General features: G+C 40.6%; 1 protein-coding gene across 9 annotated transcripts; it reads left to right on the forward strand.

Annotated features, from left to right (window-relative positions):
* Positions 1–18: 18 nt before the first annotated feature.
* On the forward strand, positions 19–21,811 carry cenpf (centromere protein F). 9 transcript variants are annotated; one of them, XM_044180126.1, is made up of 38 exons: positions 19–173; positions 970–1,145; positions 1,280–1,405; positions 2,113–2,183; positions 2,397–2,539; positions 2,816–2,907; positions 2,986–3,262; positions 3,456–3,658; positions 3,813–3,938; positions 4,071–4,199; positions 4,889–5,011; positions 5,868–6,003; positions 6,097–6,226; positions 6,352–6,631; positions 7,709–7,915; positions 8,369–8,577; positions 8,874–9,003; positions 9,335–9,613; positions 9,699–10,286; positions 10,489–10,662; positions 10,830–11,653; positions 11,765–11,976; positions 12,067–12,208; positions 12,294–12,441; positions 12,757–12,841; positions 13,138–13,397; positions 13,492–13,600; positions 13,787–13,992; positions 14,175–14,393; positions 14,908–15,051; positions 15,408–15,597; positions 15,684–15,781; positions 15,942–15,983; positions 16,245–17,351; positions 17,721–17,850; positions 18,350–19,051; positions 19,487–19,608; positions 20,818–21,811. In XM_044180126.1, the coding sequence occupies exons 2-38, from the start codon at positions 984–986 to the stop codon at positions 20,995–20,997; spliced, it is 8,505 nt and encodes a 2,834-aa protein (XP_044036061.1). In that variant the 5' UTR covers positions 19–173; positions 970–983; the 3' UTR covers positions 20,998–21,811. The 9 variants fall into 9 exon arrangements, with proteins under 9 accessions (XP_044036061.1, XP_044036149.1, XP_044036237.1 ...); XM_044180214.1 differs by having other exon boundaries at positions 12,073–12,208; XM_044180302.1 differs by having other exon boundaries at positions 9,335–9,595; positions 12,064–12,208.
* Positions 21,812–26,521: the final 4,710 nt, after the last annotated feature.

The following is a 26,521-nucleotide window of genomic DNA, read 5'->3' on the forward strand; positions in this document are numbered from 1 at the left end:
CCACATATTGGCACTGTTGAGGCAGGAACGTAAGTAAGCCAATCATGTGCGCTGTTTGTCTGACGTCACGTGAACTGGCCAATGGGCATGGAGCTGAGGGGATTGCGGTGGAGTTTGAATTTTCCAACGTGAACAACCCAAACAGTGCATGAGAAAGAAACATCGCGCCCAAAGTAAGTGCTGCTATCTTCATTCGTAACTCTTGTAGCGAATCATTTTAGCCTCAAGTTAACGTTGGCACATGTAGGATTTCACTACACATTTTGTAATTTCCGGCCGTTGATTGGTAGATTTTTGCTTAAAATAGCGTAACGTTATGCTAAAACCATGTCCAACCCAGCCAACGTTAGGGTAACGTTAACGTTACGTCCAACAGAAGCATATTTGTAAAGTTTACGCTCCACTTCAAATTAACGTTAATGTTAACATCATTAATATATCAGAGGTGAGTTTCGCTAGCGTTAGTTCACGTTAATTAACACTGAAACTAATGTGGTAACATTGACGTTAGTTGACGTTAACGTTACGATTAGCTATGTCCGAATATTTGCCAACTTCTCGGTACCCCCACGTTAAACATAACTAAGGTAAGTTATAGCGTTAACTAACCAATAACGTATGGACGGTAACGCATTAACGTTACCGTCTTTTTACAACGTTAAATAAAATGTCGTGCATTAAAGTCAGTGCATTATTGTTGCTGTTAACTTATATAGAGAGTTAACTTTAATAATATGTCATTTTATTTGGCATTACAACTAAAGGATAAGAAGGGGTTAAGATTAGTTCATTTTTACGTGATTTTAACTTGTGCATTGTTGTGTTCTTAGGACAAAAACATTTGTTTTCATTGAATATATATACAGAACTTAGCATTTACCCTAACGTTATGTATTGGTCATATCAGTGTCATTAATGAGCTTTTTGCAGGATTGTTTTTCCCCTTTAAATAAGTTGATGTCTGTTTAGTCAGGTTATAAACCATGAGCTGGGCAGTGGAGGAGTGGAAGGATGGACTTTCAGGGAAAGCCCTGCAGAAGATCCAAGAGATGGAAGTCCAGCTGGACAAACTGAAGAAGGAAAGGTCCCAGAAACAGTTTCAGCTGGACTCCTTAGAGGCTGCCCTGCAAAAACAGAAACAAAAGGTCAACAGAAATGGAACAGGAATAAGTGTAGACCTTTGGGGAAATTATCATTTCAGAAAAAATACACACACAAAGAAAGATTTGGAAAATTATAGAAATACGTCTATTAATTATCTATGTTCCTCTTTCTCCAGGCGGACAATGAACGTTCTGAGACCTCTGCTTTGAAAAGAGAGAACCAGTCTTTAGTAGAGTCATGTGACTCTCTGGAGAAAGCCCGTCAAAAGGCCAGCCATGATCTCGGAGTCAAAGAGCAGCAGGTCAGTTCCTGATATATCTGCTGCAGTTTATTGCTAGTTAGTTTGAAATTCAAATTGCAATATGGCCAAGTGCAATTTCCAAATCGCAGAAGCTGCAATTGTTTAATAAAAGGTCAAATGTGTGACAAAACAGCATTATAATGAAGTACTTTGGTGCTGCAGAGATGCCCTGGCCTACAAATCTTGTTCTCCAGATGTAAGGAAACATGTTTGTTTGGTACAGATCCCAACAAATGTCACATCATCATGATTTTAATAGTTTTTTCAGTGAAAATGAAAACTGTGATGCAAAAATTATCTTTCCTACTAATCATGAACCATCTTAATATCTGTTAAAATAATCGCAATATGATTTTTTGCCATATCGTGCAGCCTTTTTAACAGCAGATAATCCTTTTTCACAGATGTACTCGAATGTATATTTAAGCCAACATACAATGTATTTTTAAAATGAAATGTATAGAAAGAAACACCCAGTATTTTATCTCTATGGGCTATTACAACTGGAATGTTACATAGTAACTGGAGAGCAGCTCAGTGTCAAGTACCATAGAGCTGTCCAGTAGACAAAGACATAGTCACTAGTAACCAACCAACCACTGTGATGGCCAAAAAAAGGAAATTGAGGCTCAGGTTCTACTTATCGGGAATTAAACATGAAATTTTAACTTTCTGTGATCTTGACTAAATCCCTTTCCTAAACCTAGGTGAGCTACCTGGAGGGTCAACTTAACTCCTGCAGGAAGACCATAGAACGACTGGAGCAGGAGCTCAAGAAGTGAGTTCAGTGTCTGTTCATATGCATTTTTATGTAAGTAGTGCAGGTGGATTCACACATGTAGCTCCTGTGACTTGGTGCTTTGTCAAGTACTGAGTAAGTCGTCATTCTTAACATGAATAGATAGAAACTATTTGACCTGATGGAAAGAACTGAAATCCTGACTCTTGAATGACTGTTAATGCTGTCTTTGTTGTCACTCCATCTGCTCAGGTACAAAAATGAACTGGATCGTTCTCAGAGCCAGCCTGCTGGCTCTTCCTCCTTGTCATCCTCCTCCTCTGAGCTTCAGCCCTACTCTACTCCACAGAAAAGTTTCCTTACCCCAGCTCCTGTCCCGGCCTACAGACAGCAGGGTATTTCAGTTTGTTTTTATCCTCTGTGTCTCAAAATTATGGGGTATATGTTTCATACGGTCATGTTATTAGACGTTTCTTCTCCTTTTTATCTTCACCTCAGTTGTTTGATTTCCATCTGTATGCTTACCTGTCTGGCTGGTATTATTGCAAATGTTAGTGATGTTGCTGCCTCTCATCTACTTGGGACTTTGTATGTGAGATGTATATCTCAGTGACTCTGAAACTGAGTTTGTCAGTTTACCCTAACGTGGTATTTGTATTTGCGCTCCATAGATAACAGATTAGAGGAGCTTCAGGAGAAATACAGCCAGGAGGTAGAAGAAAGAAAAAGGCTGGAGACTGAACTCAAAGTCCTGCAGGTCAAAGTGAGTACATTACTTATATTTATTATGTGGGTTTGTCCCTTCGTAGTTGATGGTGTTAACGTATCTCTTCTCTTTTAGCTGTTGAGTCAGTCCTCAGTCAATGTAAGCCACAAGGACATTGCTGCCCGCCAAGGTGGATCTTCCATATTCCCTTGGCAACAGCAGGATCAGGCCCACAACCGCCAGTCTCAGTCAGATGCAATGGAAACGCCTCTGAAGAGGAGGGGGACATCCCTGTGGGACGCCCATGAGGAGACACCCATTAAACCCAGCCAGCGGATGAGCTCTTCCAGAGCAGTGCAGAGTCCCAGTGGATCCTCCCAACAGATGGAGCAGCTAAAAACCATCAACCAAGGTGGGCTGTGTATAATTTGTTTTGAAATTAATATCGTATGTAGTGTTTGGTATCTTTTCCGTGAAATATTTGATAGCCTTTTATTTTGCACATCCATCACCTCTAAAAAATATATTTGACTCATTTTGGCTCCTGTCAGATGTCCTGACCATGTCCAGCAACAGGGCTTTCATTTTTATTGTTTCTTCATCAGAGCTGCGTGGCCGAGTGTCAGAGCTGGAGAGGAATCTGTCTGCTCAGGAGAAGGAAATTCGTAGCCAGGCTTCCAAGCTGCAGGAACTACACACCCAACTGAACCAGGCCCGCAAAGAGCTGACCGAACAGGACAGAGACCTGACCAAGACCAGCCACGAGCTGAGTCAGGCCAACGACAGACACCAGCAGGTTTTGGTCAAGGTAGGCTTCCATCATTGGAATGTTGAGATTTTATTAATATGGGATTATTTGTTTTTGTTCTGTTTCTGCCTGATTACATAGTTTATAGTAGGAAAGATGGCTTGAAAACAGAAGAAAACATGTAAATGACAAATATTCTGCCAATTGTTCTCAGTGTTCATCAGTTGAGCAGAAGCTGAAACAAGTCACGGAGGAGATGAGCTGTCAGAGGCACAACGCTGAGAGCTGCAGACGGGCTCTGGAGCAGAAACTCAAGGACCAAGAGAGAGATGGTCAAAAGGTGCAGCAACCTGGAGACATAACTTTATTAGACCTTTAATGTTTTTAGGTTTTAACAACACTATGTAAATAAAATTTAAATTTTATTTATTTTAATCCCAAACTTTTGTGCCTGTTGATACATTTTGTGTAGGAGCTAGCCCAGCTGCAAAGTTCTCACCAGGCTTTGGAACAGCAGCTGAACCAGACCAGAACCAAGCTAACACAAGAGATCCAACAGTCCAAAAAAGACTACAACGTAGTGCAGGCTGACATGGAGAAGGTAACTTTGTAACATCTCTGTTCTGCTCTGCATTTTTCTACTCTGATTCATTCTGTATTCACACATCCGTCAACTTGGATAACTTGGAAGAAAAGTCACTGAACTGTCTCTGAGGTACCTGAGTTTTACCTTGTTATTTGCAAGTGCCTTCATCATTTCAAGTGTTAATTGTTAAAAAAACAAAAACACTATGTCAAAAGCACACAAGCTTCTTCTAGTTATTTCTTTGTCATTATGTTATGTAGCTATATTATTGGCTACCTCAATGGTGCTGTTACTGTCAGCATTCACATACCCAAATGTATTTAGAAGATGGCTGTGAGAACAGCAGAGTATTAGGCTCGGTTTAGCTGGAGTTGAATACAGTTCAAAATGTGGTAGACTGATGCCTTTACCGTGTTTTCTGATGCTCCACTCCTGTCCTGTACTTCACTTTCAAGAGCCTAACTGATGCAGGATCAACTATTTCAGTTTGCATGCAAGGTATGCCAACCAGCAATGCAGAAAACGCTGACTTTTATCTCGCAGGTCACATTTGAATATTGAAATTCAACTGTTTGCATCAACTTTTGTCTGTTGAAGGTTTTAGGGCATTTGTATGTGACATTTGTGTCACATTTCTCAGACTTTCTGCCATTGTTTGTACTTCTACCTTCTCTTAACTCTTCTCTCCTTTTGCTCCTTTCCAGATGTGCTTCCAGAAGAGTCAGATGGAGAAGGAGGTGGAGGAGCAGAAACAGAAACTGCTGAGGTCAGAACAGACCTTGCAGGCCAGCCAGACCAAAGAGCAGGACCTCCGCAAGAAAATGGAGGTGGGTTGCTTTTCGTAGAATATCCACTTACTGTAGTTGTGAAATCACCTAGCGTGTCCCCTAATATAGCTTTTTTATCTCTTCTTAATGTTTGAACAGCCCTTTGTGGCCAAGTTTAAGTATCAAAAAATACCACCAAATATCATTATATTTTAACCAAATTACCAAAATGTAAAGGTTTCAGTATGTATTTATCTCAACACTATGAACAGCTCTTCCCTATTCAACATTTCTTCTTCTTCACCTTCACTATAAGTGTTTGTTTGTGCAGCAAAAACCGTAAGACCTAGGTGGGTTGCAAATTCCACCCAGTACTCAGGCACATATAATGACACTCACTGACCTCAAGGTGACGCTGTAATAATCAAGTTTACACAATTATCTCAAGTGACTTGGCCTAGAATCAAAATTCTTTCATCATTTTAATCTCTCATCTGCGTTTTTTCATCTGCAAGTTTTGTGATTCGCATCATCTACGGACTTCACTGATCTTAAGTTGTTTAAAGAAATTTCGATACGTCAATCTGTTTCAGTTATACAAGCCAATATCAATTTTTATCAAAATAGCAACAAAAGAGCTACATCAAATGTTTCTGAAAGTAGATTTATATACCTCAACAGAGCATCAGCATGTAGTGATGACCACGCTGAATTATTTTAAAGAAAATCAAGAATTTTGCTTCTTGTCAATTAAATAAGAAACAAGCATCCAAATGCTCACAATTTGCTTGGAGCCCAATCATTGCCGCTTGTGGCTATATTTTCTTTTTCTTGTGATCTCCATGTCTTCCCCCAGCTGTCCCCTTTTTTTTTTTGCTGCCACTCATGTTTTCTCCACATTTCTTCTTCCCTCCAGGAGCTGCAGAAAGAGAAGAACAGTGCGACTGTCCAGTTGGACCAGAGCAGCAGGCGTCTGAGTCAGCTGGAGGAAGAGAAGAAGAGTGCAGACCAGAGCCTCAAACGCATCCAGGGATTACTAGATGACCTAAAAGGTAAATTAGCAGAATGGCAGAGGGTAGCAGTTATTTTAGAGAATTATCTGAGGCTATCTCAGTTTTTAACTTGTTTGTCTGTTTGCTCTTTAGCAAAATCAGAGGGGCAGGCGGACGAGCTGAAGAGACTTCAGTCTAAACTGGAGCAGCAGACTCAGGCTTCGGCCCGGGAGCTTGAAAACCTGAAGAAGACACTTTCTGATGCAGAGACCAAAAATGACAGGTAAACATAGTTTTACTGTAGAAGAACAAGAAAGTTCAGTCACACTTTGTGAAAAAATAAAGAGTACACTATATCTGTGGTATTCAACTTAAACTAACAACTAAAATATTTTTATTACACTGTAGATCTCAGAATGAACTGCAGAAACAGAAGCAAGAGACAGAGAGGCTGACCAACAGATTGACAGTCCTAGAGAAGGAGAGCCAAGAGCTGAAATCCAATCTCACTGCGAGACAGAATGAGTGTAAGGAACTGAAACAAGAATATCGAGCTCTGCTGGAGTGGAGGAACAACAAGGAGACCTTGATTAATGAAACTGAGGCTGTGCAAAAAGACCTCACTGACAAAATTGGCAACTTGGAGAGCAGTCTCATCTCGCTGAATGAGGCTAATGATGAACTCAAGGTACGGTGCTGTGGTTCCCAATATATTGACTTAAATTATGGATAAGGAAAGATATGCCACACAGTTTATCTGAATTGATAATCCTGCATACTGAATCTAATCGGATAAGAAATACTTTTGCTTTATTAAAGAGCAATAGTAAATATGCAAAAGAGAAAATAAGACAGGTCTCTTAAAATGAACAGTTAGTTTCATTTTTAGAAAAACCTACATTTGTATTGCTTAAATTGCATACAACAATATTATCTAAACTAAACCCATTTAGTGCATTTAAGTGCCATATTACATTCTGGGTTTTAAAGATAACATGTTCTGAAGTACAAAAACAAACACCTAATGCTTTGAAAAAGGTTTATATACTTAAGTTTCAACCTACCTACAGCTCAGGCATAACGTAAGCCTTTATTGTCTTCTTTGTGGCATTTGTAGGAGGCAAAAACGAGTGGACAGGAACAGTGACTATCATAATAGTAAATAACATGAATGAAGCTCAGGCTTTCACAAATTGACCACAGCATTTTATTTTCTGTGGTTATTTTCTTGAGCAAAATCTAGCTAAGTTAGGGACATCATAACTAGCCACCACATTAATTTATGTTGTTAACTAGCTATTACATATAGCCTACATTCTTTAGTAGCCTTCATCTACCTTGTCGGGTCTGCTCTGTGAACTGGATGCAGAGACTGTAATGTTATGCTTTCTGCTGAGATGCTGAAGCACAGACGTTGTGCTATTGTGGTGGACTAGTTCAGTTTTACAAAGTTTAATGTGAATATCATCAACCAGTGTTGCCCAGCACATTCTAGGATGTGTTGTATTATTCTTCAATCATTACCATTAATGACCTTTTTCTTTGAAGATTCTGTGGGCTGATGCTGAAACATAATTTTTACTGTTGGCGTTTTAGATATTTTACTTTCTTTCTGTTAAAGTGTTGTGCTAAAAATATGTTGACATAATGCCATCCAGGATTGGAATAAGAAACATAACTGACTCCAAAAATACAATTGCCATCATCAGTAATCTTTTAAGTAGTTAAACCCTCACCTTCAATTCATTTTTACTCACTATTGTAGAAGCAGCTCATGAGTGTAGAGGGAGACAAGGCCAGTCTGTCTGCTCACATTGATTCCTTGAAGGGAGAACTCCTTAACAAGAGCACAGAGTTGGAGGAGAGGGAGCATCAGTACAAGGAGCTCCAGTCTCAGTTCTCCAAGGCTGGACAGAAGCACACCAAAGACCTGGAGAATGTTGCTGTGCAAGTGGCTCAGCTTGAGGCACAGGTGATTTATTGTATTATTTGTTTTTGTTTTGTTTTTTAGTACATTTTCCAATAATTTGTGGTTCCCAAGGTACAAGAGGTTTAATGGTATCCAAGATATCCCTGCAAGGTTCATAAGCAAACATAATAGGTAAAAAATTGTTTTTGCCACTGAAAATGAATTCTTAGTTTTGTGTAAGGCTCAATGATGTAAGAGCAATGAACATTTATGTCCCTTGAAAGATTTTTTTCTTTTAAAAATGTTGAATGTGGTAATTGGGAAAAATAGCATCCCTCTTTCCCGTTTTGTAATGGGATTAGCTGAAAACAATCTCTGCATCTTTGAAGTGTACTTTTATTCAGATTTTGGTCTTGTTGAGAGCACAGGATACCCAATGACATTTTAATAACTTACTGTACCTAAAGCAATATAATCAATAGTCATTGATTTGTGCTTACTCTTTTATCTGAACAGGTCAAAGATCTGGAGTTGCAGCTGCAAAAGGAAATGACTCGAGCAGAGCAGGCTGAGAGGACCAACAAGGAGCTGCAGGACGAGCACAAGGCAGCCTGTGACTTGGCTCGCTCCAAAGACCAGCTGGTGGAGTTGGGCCAAGCAGAAATTAGCCAGCTGAGAGAGAGCCTCGCTCAGGCCACTGCGCAGCAGGGGGAACAAAGTGCCAGGTGGGAGTTTTGTTTGTTGTTGTTTAGCCCTTCGATACATCATACTTTTACAAACTTTATAAGGTTTGGTTTTTGTTGAGACTGTGTCTTAGAGCTGTTGATTCCACCCTGCTTCATTGTGCAACATGAGACTGCAGGATTTAAGAGGTTAATGGATACAGCCACAATGAAATACTTAGTGCCTTATGACATAAGCATGATATGAATACTGTGTCCTCATTGTTTCCTTGGGCAAACAATAAATGTAGCTTGCTTTTTACATGCTTATTTTCTGTCTTTGGTGTAATCTCTACCAGGTTGGCAGAGGAGAAGGCAGCCCTACTGAAGCAGTGTGAGGAGAGTGTTTCAGCAAAGGCTGAAGAGACTGAGCAGCTCAAGCTGCAGTTGGAGGAGGCTCAGCAAAAGCTGCTGCTCACCAAAAACCAGGTCTTTTTTACTGGACTGCATCAGAAATAGAACAAGCAGTCTTTTGTTTACACATTCTGTCATTTCTTTTGGAGTTGATTCAACTTTAGCTGTAGTTAGTGATGTTCTAATGGATTGCAATATATTATAATGTACAAAATAATCTTATGACCAATGTGTATATCATGATCAAAGTATCTTTGCTATCATACACTTAATATTTACTTAACATTAATGTCTGGCAGTTGAATAGTATTCAAAGAGTATTATGACTGAGTGTCTTTAATGTTATTGGCAAATTAAATCTATTCTGCTGACCTTCTAATAGTTGAATCTTCTGTTCATATTTCAGGTCAGTTCCATGGGTCAGTTCCTGAAGGTCCAGGAGCAACTGGGAGCTGAGCTGCAGAAAGAAATTAAGACACTGTCAGACAATGAAGAGGAACATAAAAAGATGAATGAGAAAAAATCAGAAGAGCTCAAACAGTTAGAGGAAGAGCTGAAGGATCTGCAGAGCTGCACAGAAGAGAAGGAAAAGCAGCTCAGAGAGGCTGAAGCTCAGATTTTGTCTCTGGAGAAACAAAAGGCTGAGCTGGAAGATGCAGTTCAAGAGGTGAAGAAAAAGGCTGAGGTAAAAATGTATTATGTTTAGTGAGTTCTACATATATAGGCTGTACTTTTTACAAATAATAAACTTAAGTCTATTTCTTATTAAGAACCTCCAACAGGCTCATACTGAGAAGATCAACAACCTTCTGGAGCAGATATCTTCCTTAGAAGAAGAGGTAACTGCAAGCAAAGATGCAGCAGAGAAGCTTCCAGTCTTGAAGAATGAACTGGACGCAGTCAACCAGTCCCATGCTGACCTTAAGAAGTGTCTAGAAGCTCTTGAGAGGAGTCACTCCTCTACTATTGAAATCAAGTCTAACTTGGAGAACACCCTGGCTGAGAGAACCAGTCTGATCTGTACTTTGGAGAAAGAAGTCAAAGAGCTCACAGAGAAGATGAGCAAAGAGTCAGAGAGTCACGCTTTGGAGATTGAAAATGTTCTTAAACAAGAGAAGCGCCTTAAAGAGAAGCTTGAAGCCGCTAAGCAATCAGTAACTGCTGCAAAAGTGGAATCAAGTTCTCGACGGGAGGAGATCAAGACCATGAAGACGACTCTGTCTGCTGCTTCACGTGGCTTAGAAGAGAGAGACAACATGATAAAGAGTCTGAAGGAGAAGCTGAATAAAGCAGAGGCAGAGCAGGCCAAAACGTCTGATCTCCTGAAGGAGAAAATGGATGCCATGAACAAAATCAAGGTTGGTAACTAATGTATTCTTGGTTTTGTTTTGGGCCTTACATGTCTTCTTACGTAGAGTGGAAACGTCACTATATTATATCAGTCTTGTGTGGCTCAGGGTATTGTAACAAATGGTAGACCAGAAGAGGTATTCTTCAAGTAAAGTGTGATGAGTCATTGTTTTAATAATTTGCTTTATTCATTTCATTTTTCACATTAAGGTGCAGCTAGAGATGCTGCAAATGGACCTGGAGGACAACGAGACAATCATGAATTCTTTTGACAGTCAGGTGGAGGAGCTGAGGAGAACCATCGAGTCACTGGAGGCTCAGCTGGCTCAGAACCAAACCCAGATGTCTGACATGGAGGCCAGGCTGGAGGACAGCAAAGCCCAGGTAGAGCCACTAACTTGCACAAAATAATTTTGTGCCACAGATGCTAGACTTGGTGTGGCGATTCACTTTTATTATTCTTCAGAGCCCAATATTTTTACCAGTGCCTGTTGCTCTGTAGGGATGAAAACATCCCCAATTGGATTAAATCTAAACTCTAACCTTTTCAGGTCTCTGTCTTGGAAACCCGGTTAGAGGAGGTCCAATCTCAGAACTCTGTGCTGGAGACACAATATGTCACAGCTAGGGAGGAGTTGATGGAGAGGAGCTGTGAAATAACTCGCCTGGAAGAGGATGCTGTCAAACTAAGCCAGCTGGAGGAGAGCGTTGCCATTTTAGAGTCTAAACTCAGTCAGACCACAGAGGAAAATGTCAAGTTAGAGACAACTCTCAGGCAGATAATTGAGGACAAAGACAATAATCTTAACCATTTACTACAAGAGAAAAACAAACTTGAGACTACTTTAAAACAGTTAACAGATGACAAAGAGCAAGTCGAAACTGAACTTATTCAAGTAAACGCGGAGAAGAAACAGCTGGGAGCCAGTCTAGACACACTAGCTGAGGAGAACAAACAACTGCAGACCAACATTAAGCAGCTAACTGAAGAAAAGCAGAAAATTGATCAAATAACTGTTGAGAAACAAGAAGCCGAATCGACCCTTAGACAGGTGATTGAGGAGAAAGCCCAACTAGATGTTACCCTCAATCTGATAAACCAGGAAAAAATCCAATTTGAGGTTAGACTAGTCGAGCTAACCTCTGAGAAAAAAAACTTGAATCGAGTAGTTGAGGAAAAGCTTCAGCTGGAAGTTAACTATAATCAGCTTACTGAAGAGAACATCAAACTACAATCGAGTGTGAATCAAGTGACTGAAGAGAAGCTGCAGTTACAAGAAAGCATAGAGAGGCATGAAGACAAGGTGGCTTCTCTTAAAGAGGAGAACAAATGCATCCAGCAGCAGCTCGAGATGAGAGAGGAGAACAGAGAAAGGTACAGTACATGTTTAACTGCTTTCCACTTTGAAGTTTGCATGAGTTACTATAGTTCAATTCTTCAGTATGTATATTTTTGGTACTATATGACTTTTATGTTGTATCACAGGAGCCAAAGGTTTGAGGCGGAGCAGGCAGAACTGCATCAGAAGTTGGCAGGCTTACAGAACGAGCTGACTGTGTTACAGCAGCAGTACGATTCACTGCTGGAGCAGGTGGGCCAACAAAACAGCCTCATAATTCAGCTCTCAGAATTGCAGGAAACCCAGACCCAAGGAGGAAAAATCAGCTACATGGAGTCTGAGGAGACAGAAATTGGTGGTGAGCATAAACCAAAACTAAAGTTCTTCATGAAACACTGCTGTGGCTTTACATTTATATTGAATTATCTGTAACGCTTTCCCCCAGCAGGAGCAGCAGGACAGATTGCTGTAGAGCTGACACTTGATCCAAGCGTCAGTACCAATACTGAGTCCCTTCCGGTAAAGGAACAGCTGAGCCCTATGGTGTCTGAACTGGGTGAACCTTCCCACCAGTCTGACGAGGCTTTCAGGTACAATGAGTTTTGTACTAAGCACAAAGCCTTTTGTGTGTTACATGTGTGCTTTATTAAATCGAATCTCCCTCACCCCTGGTAGTGAGACAGAGCTGGTCTTCAAGGAGGACATCATTGAGCAAGAGATGATCCACGAACAACTGGGCGAGAAGAGGGAGGCATGTGTGGCCGATTTAGAGGAAATGAGGGGGAACGAAGAGCAGCAGCATCAACAGCAACCCTTAGATCAGGTAATAACAATTATTACAATGCATATTTGTCCTTTGGTCATGATGCTGCTGGGATACTTACTTTGAGTCATCATTAATGTAATCAGGGAACTTGATAATTGCTACTGAAATTTCTCTACCACAGAGGAATGTTTAGCATTCAGCAGTTTGAGCATTGTCTTTCAAAAAGTTTAAATTTATGCCATCTATACCTCAGATTGTTCACAAGTGTACTGTGAATACATAAGCATTATTATTGAGTGTGTTTTATAACATAAACAGAATGACCTTGGGTATCAGTCTTTATGATGTTTTATTTCGTCTTCTTTCTTGCAGCTTCCTGAAGACAGCAGTTGTTCCAGAGATGTTCTTGAAAGTAAACCTGAAATCTATGAGCTTTCTCCACCATCTTCCCCCCTTGGTGAGACCAGAACGTTAGAATCCTCTATTGAGTAATTAAATTGTGCTTATGACTGCAGTTTCAATAATAATGTGTTTTCTTGTGTTATTTATTTATTTATTTACTAACTTAAAAAATAAATCTAGAGGCTATTGCTCCAGCCAATATAAGCATTACACCCTATTATAGACTTCCAAGGAATTAGACTTGACACTTGATACTGATTAAGATGCATTCTGATTCACACTATGAATTATTGCTTTAAATCTGATCAATGATGTTTAAATAAACTTGTATGTGTTCAATCTGTCTATCAGCGACAGAATCACCCCAGGTACAAGATGACCTCAACCACTACAAGGAAATGATCACAAAACAAGAAAATGAACTCCATTCCCTGCGCTCAGAGTTTGACCTACTGAACTCCGACCTCGCACTGAGAAAGGAGTTGACTGCCGAACTGGAAGTCAAAGTTCAAAACTCAGAGAAGAAAGTTCATGCAGCAGAGGAAGAGGCACATGGTGCAGCACATAAGCTGAACATCGCTTTGGAGGAGAAGAAAGGCCTTGCTGACCAGGTAGGGGAAGACATGCCAAATACCAATAAAAAATAGTCAATTCCATTACGACACTGAAGTATAACTGATACTAATACTGTGTGCTCATTTGTAGCTGGCTCAGCTGTCAGAGGAGAGGGAGACATTAACTCTGCAGCTGCAAACGGTTAGATGCCAGCTGGCTGATGTTATGGAGATGCTGGAAGGACTGGAGATGGCCAAAGGTAAATATTTTCCTATCTTACTGCAAATGAGGGATTTCACCATACAAGATTATTTACTGATTTTAAACCTCAGTCTGAAACAAAGTGCTAAATGCAAAGAGCAGCATATGAAGGAACACGCAGGCTTTAAGGTTTGTACAGTGTTGTTGTATGTTTATTAATTGGATATTTTCCTTGGTTCTGAAGGTGGATGGGACGAGAAATTCCTTCAGCAGGAGAGCGAGCTGAAGAGGGTTCGCTCCGAGAAAGCTAACCTGGAGCAGCACATCCTGGGCATGGAGTCTGAGCTGGAGACCTTGCAGGAGGAAAGGACCAAACTGAAGGATGAGATGGAGACCCAGAAGAGGACTTGTTCAGGCATGGAGCAGCAGATAGAAACACTCACGACAGAGGTGAGCACTCGTGTCAAAACACTATATGTATAAGGGCTGTGCATGTATCTGGAAAATTAAAGCAATGTGCGCCTTGTGCAAAAACTGACAACACAGCAAGACATTATTGAACATGGTCTGTTTTTTAAGCTTACACTTCATTCAGTGTGGCATAACTATTCTAAATCTTACTATTTCTCCAGACAACCCAGCTGAGGTCTGAACTTGTGTCCTGCACTGAGGAGCGAGATGACCTGAACCAGTCTTTGGGCCATTGGAGAGAGAAAGTTCACAGTCTGGAGAAGACTAATTGTGAAACCAGAAACCTAATTTCCATCCTGGAGGACGACATCAGAGCAGGGAGGAAGGAGTATGAAGCCCTGCAAAGCAGCATGGAGAAACTGAAGACAGAGAGGCAACAGGTATGTACATGGAAAATTCAAGAGAGAGAGTGGCTTGAGTTAAAGGTCTGGGACCTGTGCACATTTCCTTGTGTCAATTAGGCTTTTATAAGTTAGCTTGCATTGATAGCATAAGGAAATGTACATTTGTCTTTCATCTTGTTAGGTTTGCTATTTCAGGCCAGTCCATTCAGAACATAGCAACATGGATGGATAGTAGAAATGCCTCTTTGATTCTATTGGGTAAATGATGAAAGATGAAATCACTGCACATCACATCACTGCAGCTAAAGTTATGTTAATAGCAAAAGTGAACAATAGATTAATGTAACATTGTTGCTCATGAGGTCTGATGAAGATATACTCATGTGGTCACACATGTTGACACTCTTGAAAAGGATGAATAATCTTTGAACTGATGTTATTGTGCACTCGCATGCCTTTTGGGTGTGTGTGCGCTACATTTCGTCCGTTGCTGATTGTTGATGTTTCAGTTTTCTTTATGAAGAGTTCATTCCCTTTTCTTTCACTAAAGCTGTTGGAGCAGATTAAAGCGCTGGAGCAGGCAATATCCAAACAGAGTGGAGAAAGAGAGGAGCTTATTGGGCAGCTTGACAAGATCACAGAAGACCACACCTCGGCCAATCAAAACACTGAGTCCATGGTCGGCAAGATACAGGTGAGGTCTTTATCTCGTTAAAATCAAAATAAAGAGTTGTGTGTTTTAAGAAAGCATTTACAGTTTGCATACCTTTATTACAGAGTGCATGGACAAATAAACCCACAGATGGTTCAGATGCACTTTAGTTTCAGTAGTTGTGTAGCATCAACAAGATTCACAACCAGACTGTCAACATATTGCCTAAGCATCAGTTAAATACTGTATACTCAAAATACCACTACTGATGATGATGATGGCGATGGCGATATAGAGATTATGGACATTAACTTTGTAGCCCTTTCATCTTTGATGACAAAGGGGACATAAAATGTTTAATTCTAATCTACCTTGTTTCCCTCCTGTTTTTCCTCAAGGCTTTAGAGGGAGAAGTGTGTCGTCTCTCGCAGTCTCTAGAGTCCTCTCTACTAGAAAAGGGAGAGATTGCCTCTCGTCTGAACTCGACACAAGATGAGATCCAGCAGATGAGGACCGGTATTGAAAACCTCCAGGTCCGCATCGAGTCTGACGAGAGGAAGAAAAAGAAGATGGGGGAACTGCTCAAAGGTGACTCTTAACATCATTTGAAATTACATAACCTCTTGAGTTTTGTGGGTTGTGTTGGTCTAAATGTGTGACTCTGACTTCTCTAGCTGCCCAGAGAAAGTCTGACTCACTGCAAGATCGCATTGATGCCCTGGAGCGAGAGGCTGAAGATGTAGAGCAAAGTCTGGAGGAAGCTGTGCTACAGGTATTCTGTTGTAACCTGGTGTATGCCAGAATAAATAACCAGCTATTTCTTACCATTGCAACTTATTTTTGCCTGGATAAAATTCACATGTGAGGTGGTTTGATAAGGTCAGCATTTGCTCACCTTGTTTTAAATGCAAATTTTTCATGCTCTTCCACAGGCTGAAACAGCCAAAGCTGAGCTGGAGGAGGAAAGGAGAAAGGTGCCTTCATATTAGTCTGTGTTTGGCTATCTGATGCCCTTTGCTGTGTATCTGTGATGTTTTTTCTTTATGTTCTAATGGTAAAACATGACAGTTGTTGTAAACCAAGCAATATATTAATCAGATTTCTTCTCCCTTTTTCTTCCTTTCTTTCATGCTCTTCCTTTCCATCCTGATTTTCTCCTTCACCCTTGGTTTCTTTCCTTTCACAAACTCTCTGCTGCTGTCTGTCTTCATCCCTCACCACCTCCTGACCCGCAGGTGGAGGAGGAGAAGAGAGAGCTTGGCAACAAACTATCAGAGCTCTCTGCCACGCTGGACAACCTGAGATCTGAGAAAGAACGCATGGAGAGAGAGCTGGAAACAAAAAACAGAGAGATAGAGGAACTGAAGGCCACTAAGGAGGAGCTGGAGAGAGGGTTGGAGAAGGCAGAGGTAGATCGAAGAGAGGAGGAGGAAAGACAGAAAAACAGGGTAGAAGAGCTGGAGAAAGGAATGAGAGAGGAAACAGAGAGGCAAACGAGACAAGTGGATAACCTCCAGGCGCAGCTAGAAGCCTCTCGGCAGAGAGAGATCTCCCTTGAACAAAAGAGTGCAGAAACAGAGAGGGAGAAAGAGAGGATGCAGTCTCTGCTTGTAGAGATGGAGAAAGAGAAAATGTGTCTGCAGTCTTCTTTGGAGGAGTGGCAGACAGAAGGAGAGAGGCTCCGCTCTCAGGAAAAGGACTGGGATCAAGAGAGAAACAACCTAAAGACCAGTACTGAGGCTTTGGAAGAAGAAATTAAAGTGCTTAAAACACTCATAAAAGCTAAAGAGGAAGAGAGAGAAGTGTTGGAGAAGGAGGCAGATCAGAGACACGCCTCAGTAAAATCCATCTCATCTCTTATGGCGGAGAACAAACAGATTGAAGAAGAAAATGGACGGCTGGCTGAGGAGAAAGAGAAACTTCTCTCGACCCTGTTTTCAGTGGAACAAGAGCGAGATAACCTGCACTGCAGTCTTGCATCTGTAGAAGAAGAGAGAGAAAGACTAGAACAAGAGAGGGGGGTGTTAGCTGATGAGAAAGAGAAGCTTCAATCCAGCCTTTCCTCGATCGAAAAGGAGAAACATGACCTGCAACAAAGTCTCTTTTCATTAAAGCAAGAGAAGGAAAGAATAGAGGACGAGAAACAGAAGTTAGAGGCTTTAATTGAAGTAGAGAAAAATAACCTGTCGTCAGCTCTTTCTTCACTGGAACAAGAGAAGCAAAGAGCAGAAGAGGAGAAAGAGAAACTCACAGAAGAACAAGACAGTCTTCAGTCTACAGTTGCCTCTATGGGGAAGGAGTTGGAAATGTACAAGTTGTCTGTCGAACAGCTCAATGAGCAGGTACACACACATGTAGTTTACCTTTACTTGTTTTTGTTACCTTCAATCCTATAAAAAGCTTAAATGTAACAATTTCTTTTGTACATGCATGGTTCAACACAACAGGTTCAAAATGTCAGTGCAGCAGTATGTTTCCAGCCGCCTTTTACATGCAGGACTAAGCCAAATCTGCAGTAGACCACACAGTAGTAACCTCAGCCTGTGGCATTAACAGGAGCAAGTTTATACATTCACAGGCTTTAACAGGGAAAAGTAAAATATAACCACACTGGCATTATTCTTTAAGCAGGAGTTGTGTGGCCCTGTAAATGAGACAGGTGAAAGTGATGTTTTATTGTTATCTTACCACTTTCTGTCTTCCTGTTTCAGGTGTCAGAGCTGACATGTCATGCCGCTTGTGTGTCTAAAGAGAGAGACTCTGCCCTGAGCAAGATGAGTCTTTGGATGAAGACGTGCAAACAGCTGGAGCAGGAGAAGCAAGTGATGCTAAACAGCTCAGGTGTGGAAATACATTTAAGCAATTTTCCGTTATTTTCAAAACTTGATGTGGAAGTAATCCGGACAGACTAGAATTTTCACTCTGGACCAATCTTCAGTTTGTGTTTTTAAATAAATCCAAATTTATCCAAGATTTGAATAATTCCAGACAAAGAAATATTATGAAAAGTATAGACCATGAGATAATTCTGTTTTATCATATGATGCTACTTCTGATTTGAAACAGGAGGGCAGCGATAGCATGCAGTATGACTTGAAAAATATTAAGCATAATAAATTCAACATTTACAAAGTGGACACATGTAGAACAAAGAGTAATTGGAGAGAAACTCAGGTTTTCCATTGTAAACAGTCAGGTTGGTGATTTTTGCCAACTTTTCCGTTTAGGATGACCGACTCCAATGCCCTGACCTGCATTGTGCGCTGAAAACATGGAGATGAAATCTCTAGAAAGTGCAGCTGAATGATTTTGTTAACATGGGCAACATTCTTGTTAACAGGCGATGGAAAGAGCAGCGAGGAGGTGCAGACTGACGTGAACCAGCTGAAGACGGAGGCAGAGGAGAGACAGAAGGAAGTGGAAGACCTGAAGACTGCCCTGCAGCAGAAGAGGACAGAGGCAAAAGAAAAAACTAAGGAGGTGCAAGAACTTAAGGCTGCCCTCGATGGAAGGAAGAAGGAATTAGAAGAGAGAAACAGAGAGCTGGAGGAGATGAAGAGTGAGTTGATTGAACTAAACAAACTTCTGGAGGAGAAAAGCATCGAGGCAGATGAGAGCATGGATAAATACTGCAGCCTGATGGTTAAAGTCCACAAACTGGAAGAGACCAATGATGCACTGACAACACGACTGGAGCAGCTCACTGCTAACCAACGTGCTAACGTAACTAACATCCACTCCAGCAGCACTGACAGTACGCACTGCCGGCGCTCAGGAAGGAAGTCTTCCTCCAAACATCAGGAAGGAAAACTGGGTGACAACACTGAGAACATGGCTCCTTCAACACCTCCAAGGTCTCCTCAGGGATCGTCTTCAGGGAAACGGGGTCACCATGATATCTGTGATAAAGACAGTGCCCAGGAGGCCCTGCACAACCTGACAAAGAAGATCAAAGCCAACGCAGTGACTACGCCTATACCAAGAACTGAACCGGAAGATGAGGAGTTCAGACCAGAGGGACTTCCAGAGCTGGTGCAGAGAGGTACGTGCTGTGTGGTAATTTAATGTAGCCACAACTCAGTCACTAGTTCCCCTGGAGTCATCTGGAGAAAAAGGCACCTGTAGTTTGTTTTCTGTGCCGGTGTATTCTGCTGTGAGGTCTAATTTTAGCAGTCTGGCCTCTCATGTTAGTGGGATACTTAGCAGTAACTTAGATGGAGAAAATGTGTTAATGTTTATAGGGAATTACAAGAATGAGCACCACTAACATGCTCTGCTCACATTTCTGTTGGTTTGAAATACTGTGTGATTCAAGACCCTCAAGCTTTTTGTTCTTAGATTTACACAGACCTCCATGAGCTTGAGACACTATGTGTAAAATGAACTGTACAGACACAGGTGCAATTTCACAAAAAATGATAAATCACTGGGTGGAATACTAGTAGGCAGAACAAAGTCATCATTTGTACTCTCACAGGGTTTGCTGATATTCCTCTGGGGGAGGCCAGTCCATTCATCATGAGGAGAACCGCAGTGAGGCGCTGCAGTCCTCGACTGGCTGCCAGACAGACTGTTCCCACATCTGCACCTGACGTCAAGGTGAGCAGCTACAACCATCTCTCTCTCACATACACACACACACACACACACACACACACACACACAGTACAGTACAGTACAGTACTCCGCCTGTGCCGCCTGTCCCCAACAGCCAGCTACACAAAATGACACTCGATGGCCACTTTATTAGGTATACTCGCATGTCAACACAAATGGCGAGCTCTTCAAAGTAACGACTCGCATCTCTGCAATATACAATATGCTCATTACGCAGTATAAAATAGTGTTGTGAACAATGGGGTGTGACTCCAGGTGTGAGGCAGAAAAGGAGAACAGAGATGAATAAATCTTAATCTGACCTGCCAGTGTCTCTTACTGTCTTGCATTTGCAGTCAGCTTGACCTGTCAAAAAGACACAAACCTTTTCTTTTCCTTCTTCAAGTCTTTGTCTGCTTTGATGTTAGTGTTGCTGTTTCTTGTTGTTTGTGTGTTACAAAGTTTAGTATTTAGACTAAGCTAAAATATTAATGATGCCTTGTCACATGTGGGAAAAACCACACTTCAGTATTTCTGCATTTTCTGAGAAGTTGGATTTTTTTTTGTTTGTTTGTTTTGTGATATGATGCTCCACAAAAACAGACAGGGGCACATTGTTTCAGCTATCAGGAGGAGCCAGACCAAATTGAATATTAATATAACTGTGTTATTCAGCGGAATGTTATTATGCACTGTACATTCATAACCAATGGAAAATTAATTCTTAATTTAGCACTGGCTCAAAATATTCATGCAATGTCACTATAAAGGCAGTGATACACTCATCTTTGAGGGCACCTGTTGGTGTCTGAGGGAACTTATAGAGACGGCTAACCAGAGTAGAAGAGTTCATGATTTCCGCCAGCTTTCTGGGTCAATGTGTATGTGTTAATTTGGGTTGCCGGGCCCCTAATATGCGTACAGGATATCCGGACCCCTCTCACCTTTTAGTCAGTCCAGGTCAGCTTCTAATCGCGTCAAGTCAGCTGAAGTGAACCAGTAGTGATTTAGAGGATCTAGAGGTTTCAGGTCAGAGAGGTCAAGAGGGAAAAAAATGTCTCACAGTCACCCGTTTGACTGACCCCCGCTGTATGACTGTCTTTACATGTGTTTAATTTCCAAATGTCCCACTCCCTGCTTTGTTGTGTTTTTCCTCTTTCACTCATTCTCTCTTCATCTTGTCATCTGTCTTATCTTGCTCTTCCTCTACAGGTTTTGGGGCCCATACCCCTCCAGAGTCCCTCGGCAGACGGCTCCAATAGGAAGTGTCTCTCCCCAAATGGCGAGGAGAAACTGCGTCGTTCACTGAGTTTACGGAAGACGCCAGAACAGAAAGAGAAACAACTTTTAAGAGAACAAGCACAACAACAAGACAACTGTCACGTTCAGTAGATCGACGTACACACACACACATTCTTGCACTTGTGATTTATTTGTAGAAATATACACATGCACACTCATAAATGCACAAAAGATTAACACTCCACTTTTTTGTTTTTTAAAAACACTCACATTGAACTTTAAAGACATTAATTTTAAAATTTAACATCCACCCTTAAAGCATTTAACACTTAAGATGCACATTTTTCTTACTTTCTTTTTGGGGGTGGCGGGCTGTGTGTGTGTTACACTTTCTTCCAGGACTGCAGAACTTACTCATTCATTATGCTCTGTTTTAAGTGATTTTTAATGAAACTGTCTGCATCTTTAAAATGTCAGATAAATATTTTTCCTGAGTGTTTTTAGAATTAATGAAACCACCTTTGTTTTATGATCTCTTCATTTTGTAAGTATCTTTGTGTATTTACCACCATTTTCTTTTGTACTTTTCTGATGTTCTTGGTGTATGTGAGAAATGTCTTGAACTTTGTACATAGCAGATGATATATATGGCAAGAACAGCTATGCTTCATCCATCTATTAGTCCTGTAACTTATCACCTGATTGCTAATGGCAGCTAAGATTGTGTAGATTTTCTGCTCTGACTTTCATATTTTCTAGATATTGTTATAGTCAAGAAAACAGCTGATTTTTTTGTTTTTGTTTAGACTTTTGTCTTTCTTACTGATCTTTGCAACAAATGCTGAAACTAGGTCTGCTTTTTATCAGCTTCTGGATTTTATTTAGGTATAATTCAATGTTATTGACAATGCCAAATAGTTTAAAATTGCCCTTTTTTACTAAATGATTTCTAACTGCTTCATAACTTGTGTGGTGTCGTTGTCACATAGAGATGTGTGTTTTGTCTTTGACACTGTTGTTGGATGAAAAGTTATGTGAGAGTATTCACAGATGAGTATGTGTGCAGTTGTTATAGAGGTACACAGTACACTCTTCCACCACAGGGTGGAGAACCTAACAGAGCCATATGGAGAAAAGATGTTGGATATGAGTGTGCAGGGCTGAGTGTGACTGTCTGATACACCTCAGGAGAAATAAAATATCTAATGAGATTATTTTATGGTTCCTCCAGCCTTTGGAGAAACTAGAAAATAATTGTAAACTGAAAAGTGAAAAGCATAAATTCAGCTCAAGCAGCTGTGTTTGTGATGCATGAAACAAATGTTTAGTTTTGGTCAGAAGGTTTTTGGTTATTTTTCTGAATGCCAACTAGACTTAAAAATGTATTTTATCTTGCATACACAAACCTGTTTGCTCCACAGATAATAATAATGATAAGGGAGGATGTTCGTTTGACATTTTATTCATGCAGCATGAGACTAAGTGGTCCCACATTTCTGTTAGTTGAAGATGAAGTGAAAAAGTAATGTACATTTTTGAAAGGATTCACTTATACAAAATAGCTTCTCCTTTGGATGCCATGTAATTTAATGTCCATACTGTATGTTGCACTGTCCCCTTACAGTCAGAAGTGTTGAGCTGTAAACTGACAAATGTATTGTTTAGTTAATTGCAAACTGATTATGATCAGATTTTAATTTTTTAGATTTAACATATTTACACATATAGATTTTTAGACTAAAAATATATTTTGCTGGTTCACCTTTTACTTTACTCCATGCCTGTGCTATAGGACATCAGGCCACAATGAACTCTTTCCAATTCACCTTACATCACAAAATCACCAGAAGGTGGTGTTGGTGAGGAAACACCAGCGGCTCTCAACCTTCTCAGTAATGCAGCTCTTTGTTTAGACACCAAATTTCAAAGCACACCTAATCAGAATTTGCTCATAAAGGACACACGCAAGTATTGTGCAGTTTAACAAGAGATGAACGGACAATAAACTAATTTCCTCATGATGGAGTATGGCAATCATACAGTGATTCTGTTTGATTTCATTAGGTCGTCTGCGGGTATTAAAGTAAAAAGTGGCGGGCTGGTTGAGGACTGCTGCACCACAACTGCTGTCCTTGGATTAAGTCCAACAGTACAACTTTAGAAACACGATTCAGCATGTGAAATTTCATGGCACCTGCTACATTTAAAACACTGCCAAAAAACAACTGAACAGAAAACACAGTAGCACCAATAGCTGAAATCAACACTAAATATAATCTCATTCTTGTCCCTTTTCTAATAGACCCATGTGTTTACTCCTCACTGCACAGAAAGAACAATGTAACCATTTCTAATTCATGACTAAATTTGACAGATTGTGTCACTGAATGACACAATAAGCCGACCAAACTTTTTAACTGAAAGCGGTAAATTACACGTCAGTACCCCACAGTTTACATCATCAAATGTCCTTCCTGCTGACTTGAGTGTGACAATAGAAACACATGGGAACGGTGGCTAGTGTGAAATGTCCAAAAAAAAGGAACTTTGCTTTGTCTCAGTGACATTGATCTTCTCATCTGGTGTATAGATGTTAGTATTAGTGGTATTGATGTGTGCTGACCTTTGACCCCAGGCCTAGTAAAGAGGCATTAAGATAAGCCAGGTATTCCTCAGTTTTTTGTTGGAGCATCACTGAGTTTTTATATTCACCTGCTTTGTTCATTCACTCTCATATCTTCTTTTTTTCTCTCGCTCTGCCAGGCAGTGGGTGAGGGGGCAGCAGGGCATTCTGGGTTATGGGAACAGCAAGGAGACGAAACGGTCACACACCTCAGAGCGGATACAGTCCTGCTCTGATGTCTCTGGCTGGATCTGTTAGCAGAAGCTGCAGTGCCAGAACCAACTCTGGAAGGGGACACGGGAAATGAGGAGTGGATCCACTGAGCTATGTTATCACTGGCACTCAGACTAGAGAGTGTGTGTTTGTGTATGCATGTGTGTGTGTGTCTGTCTTTAAAACTGACAGACTGACTGACCGTCGATCCCCCTGCTGTATGCATGATTTGTCCCATTCTTCATCCAGCAACACTGTGTAAGCAGCAGTTCTCAGGGCCAGAGGAGAGTCACTGACAGGAAGTGTCGACCAGTTTGTGTGAACAGGACGGAGGGAAAGAGACAAAAAGAAGAGTAGAAACTAAATGATGTAATCTGCAATGTTAAAATACAACCAAGAAGTTTTGTTTTACTGGGAGTGGATGGAGCAATGCACCACATGGGGACCACTTTCAAGTCACCCTTTATAAAGGGCTTATAAGTTGGTCTTATAAGGCTTTATTGATGGTTAATAAATAATTTACTAAGACTTTATAGATCAATTATTAACCATTAATAAGAAACCTGGGTTGCCAGGTTGCGAAAAACCCCTTTAGCTGTTTTGTTCATCAGACTTCATTAAACTGTTTGACCAGCTAAAGGCCAAACATTTTTCTTATTAAAACTTTTTTTATTAAAACTGATCTATAAAACCATAGTAAGTTATTTATTAACCATTAATAAAGGCATTAGTTAAAACTCATAAATCTTTTATAAAGGGTACCTTATCAGAAAGTTGCACCAAAACATGTTCTGTATGAAGCTACAAGACATACTGTAAGTTTATCAACGTTTTTTGAATTTCAGTCCAAAGTAGGTTCATAAAATTATTAAGGACCCTACTGATAGATTTACATGTCTTATAGCATTAACTACAGATTGTGTGTACAATATTTTCTATTGCTGCTGATGTCCTGCATTCATTCCTATCATCATTTGACCTGGCACAGGTGTTCCTTTAAAGAAGCACTCAAACAATTTAGTATTGCACTTACGAGAGACAGATACCCTGACATTAAGTCCCCAGTTTGAGTTAAGATCCAAAATTTTCCATAATGCAACTTGTCTTTGTCTTTTGTTAGACGCTTCCTACCTGGTAAACTCTAAATGCAAGCTTTCTGTTAAAAATGTGTGGTCCCCAAACTGAAATAACTCATGTGAAGTCAGTTGAGTCATTTTCTCACAGCCTGAGTAGTACTCCTTGTGACTAGTAAATTGAAAAATGGTGGAGTGCCCCCTTTAAAACATCCCAGTTTATCACATGCAAGTCCAAGAGAATCTAAAAAGAAACACAACAAGCCCCCCACTGGAGTCTTTAAAGGTCTTAAAATCTAGTTGCTTCTGTTCTTTTTGGTTTTGTTAGTTGTGCATGTGATGGATTGGCATGGTTAAAGCTGCACCAACATCTGGCATGTGTGGAAGGTTAAATGAAGCACATGTCCTGTTGGACAGTGGTGGGAAAAGAAGATTGTGTAGTTCAGTTTGTGCTGTCAGGGGTGACTAGCCAACATGTCTGAGTGTCTGAGTCCTCTGTGAGAACAAACAGTAAGGCTTGAAACCAATGGAGGGAGGAAGAGAAGATGAGATAGGATCTCAGATTGAAAAAGAATAGATAAATGGCTGAAGAAGAATTCTTACAAATGCATGTTTTCATAGGGAAATAAAAGAAAAACCTGCCTGATCACCTGACCATGTTGGCTTGACTTCCCACTGAAACTACTGTATGTCTAACTTTCACAGGATTGCCTCCCTGCACCCACCGCCTCCTCTTGGATGGAGATATAATGTTCAATTACACACACAGAGAACAAACTATTACCAGTGTCCCCAGGCTGTTTTTATAGCACCTTTCTAGCAAAGAATCACCTCCACATGCACAGAACTAAAAATAGTAACCATTGGAATAAAATAAACATAAGACTCATGTTGAACAACGATACAGAATGGTTGATACACAGTACCAGTGCTTTCTGTCTGCCCCATGGAGCTGCTTGTGAGCTTTCTGTGAAAAGTTATGGAGACATATACTTTTAAAAAGTGTGGATTTGCAAATATCAGCCAATTCAAAAACCTTAACTGGACCTGGGTAGGGTACATACTTACTGACCAGAGATATGTATGTAAATTTATCCCATTTGTTAGATCGTATAACAACAGAAGAACTCATATGCCAAATAAAGTATGAGTGAAGTAACTACAGTAACTATTCTTTGAATAAATGAGCAAACATAATGGGTACTATGCATTTCAGAAACTGTTGAATCCAATATCTTGATGTGGCAGGATGGACCAGGGATCAGTGAGGTTGATCCACAATCAGTGGGGCTGGAGTTTGATCTCCACAGGGGCCATGCTTCTTACAGGGGCAATCCACCCAAATTACAAAAAAAAATAATTTTTCCACTTCGCTCTAATGGTTTTAACCATGCAGATAGTATTGGTTTTATTTGTGATTTTAAGGTCTTGGCTGCAGAGACTTATTTGTGTTGCTCAAAGCAAAATGACATTTACAAAAACTCAAAGCAACATGTGAGTTTGTCTTTAAGTACAATGTCCTGATTACTGTGGATTATCCACTGACCTCACTGTGAACAGTTTTAGAGAGAATATAGTGTAGTAAATAATCTTGTTTTGTAATCTGAGTAAAGTGACATCTGAAGGTGTCCTGTCCTGGAGTAGGATACTGAGCATGTGATGTGGCCCAGTGGTGCAACATCCCAAGAGCCCACATCAGTGGATGGGTAAGGTACTCTGGCAAGCAGCTCCTTGCTTGTGTTACGTTTGTTGGCTCGCAGGAAAA

This window comes from Siniperca chuatsi, linkage group LG1 (genome assembly GCF_020085105.1).
Source record: "Siniperca chuatsi isolate FFG_IHB_CAS linkage group LG1, ASM2008510v1, whole genome shotgun sequence".
Lineage (NCBI taxonomy): Eukaryota > Metazoa > Chordata > Actinopteri > Centrarchiformes > Sinipercidae > Siniperca > Siniperca chuatsi.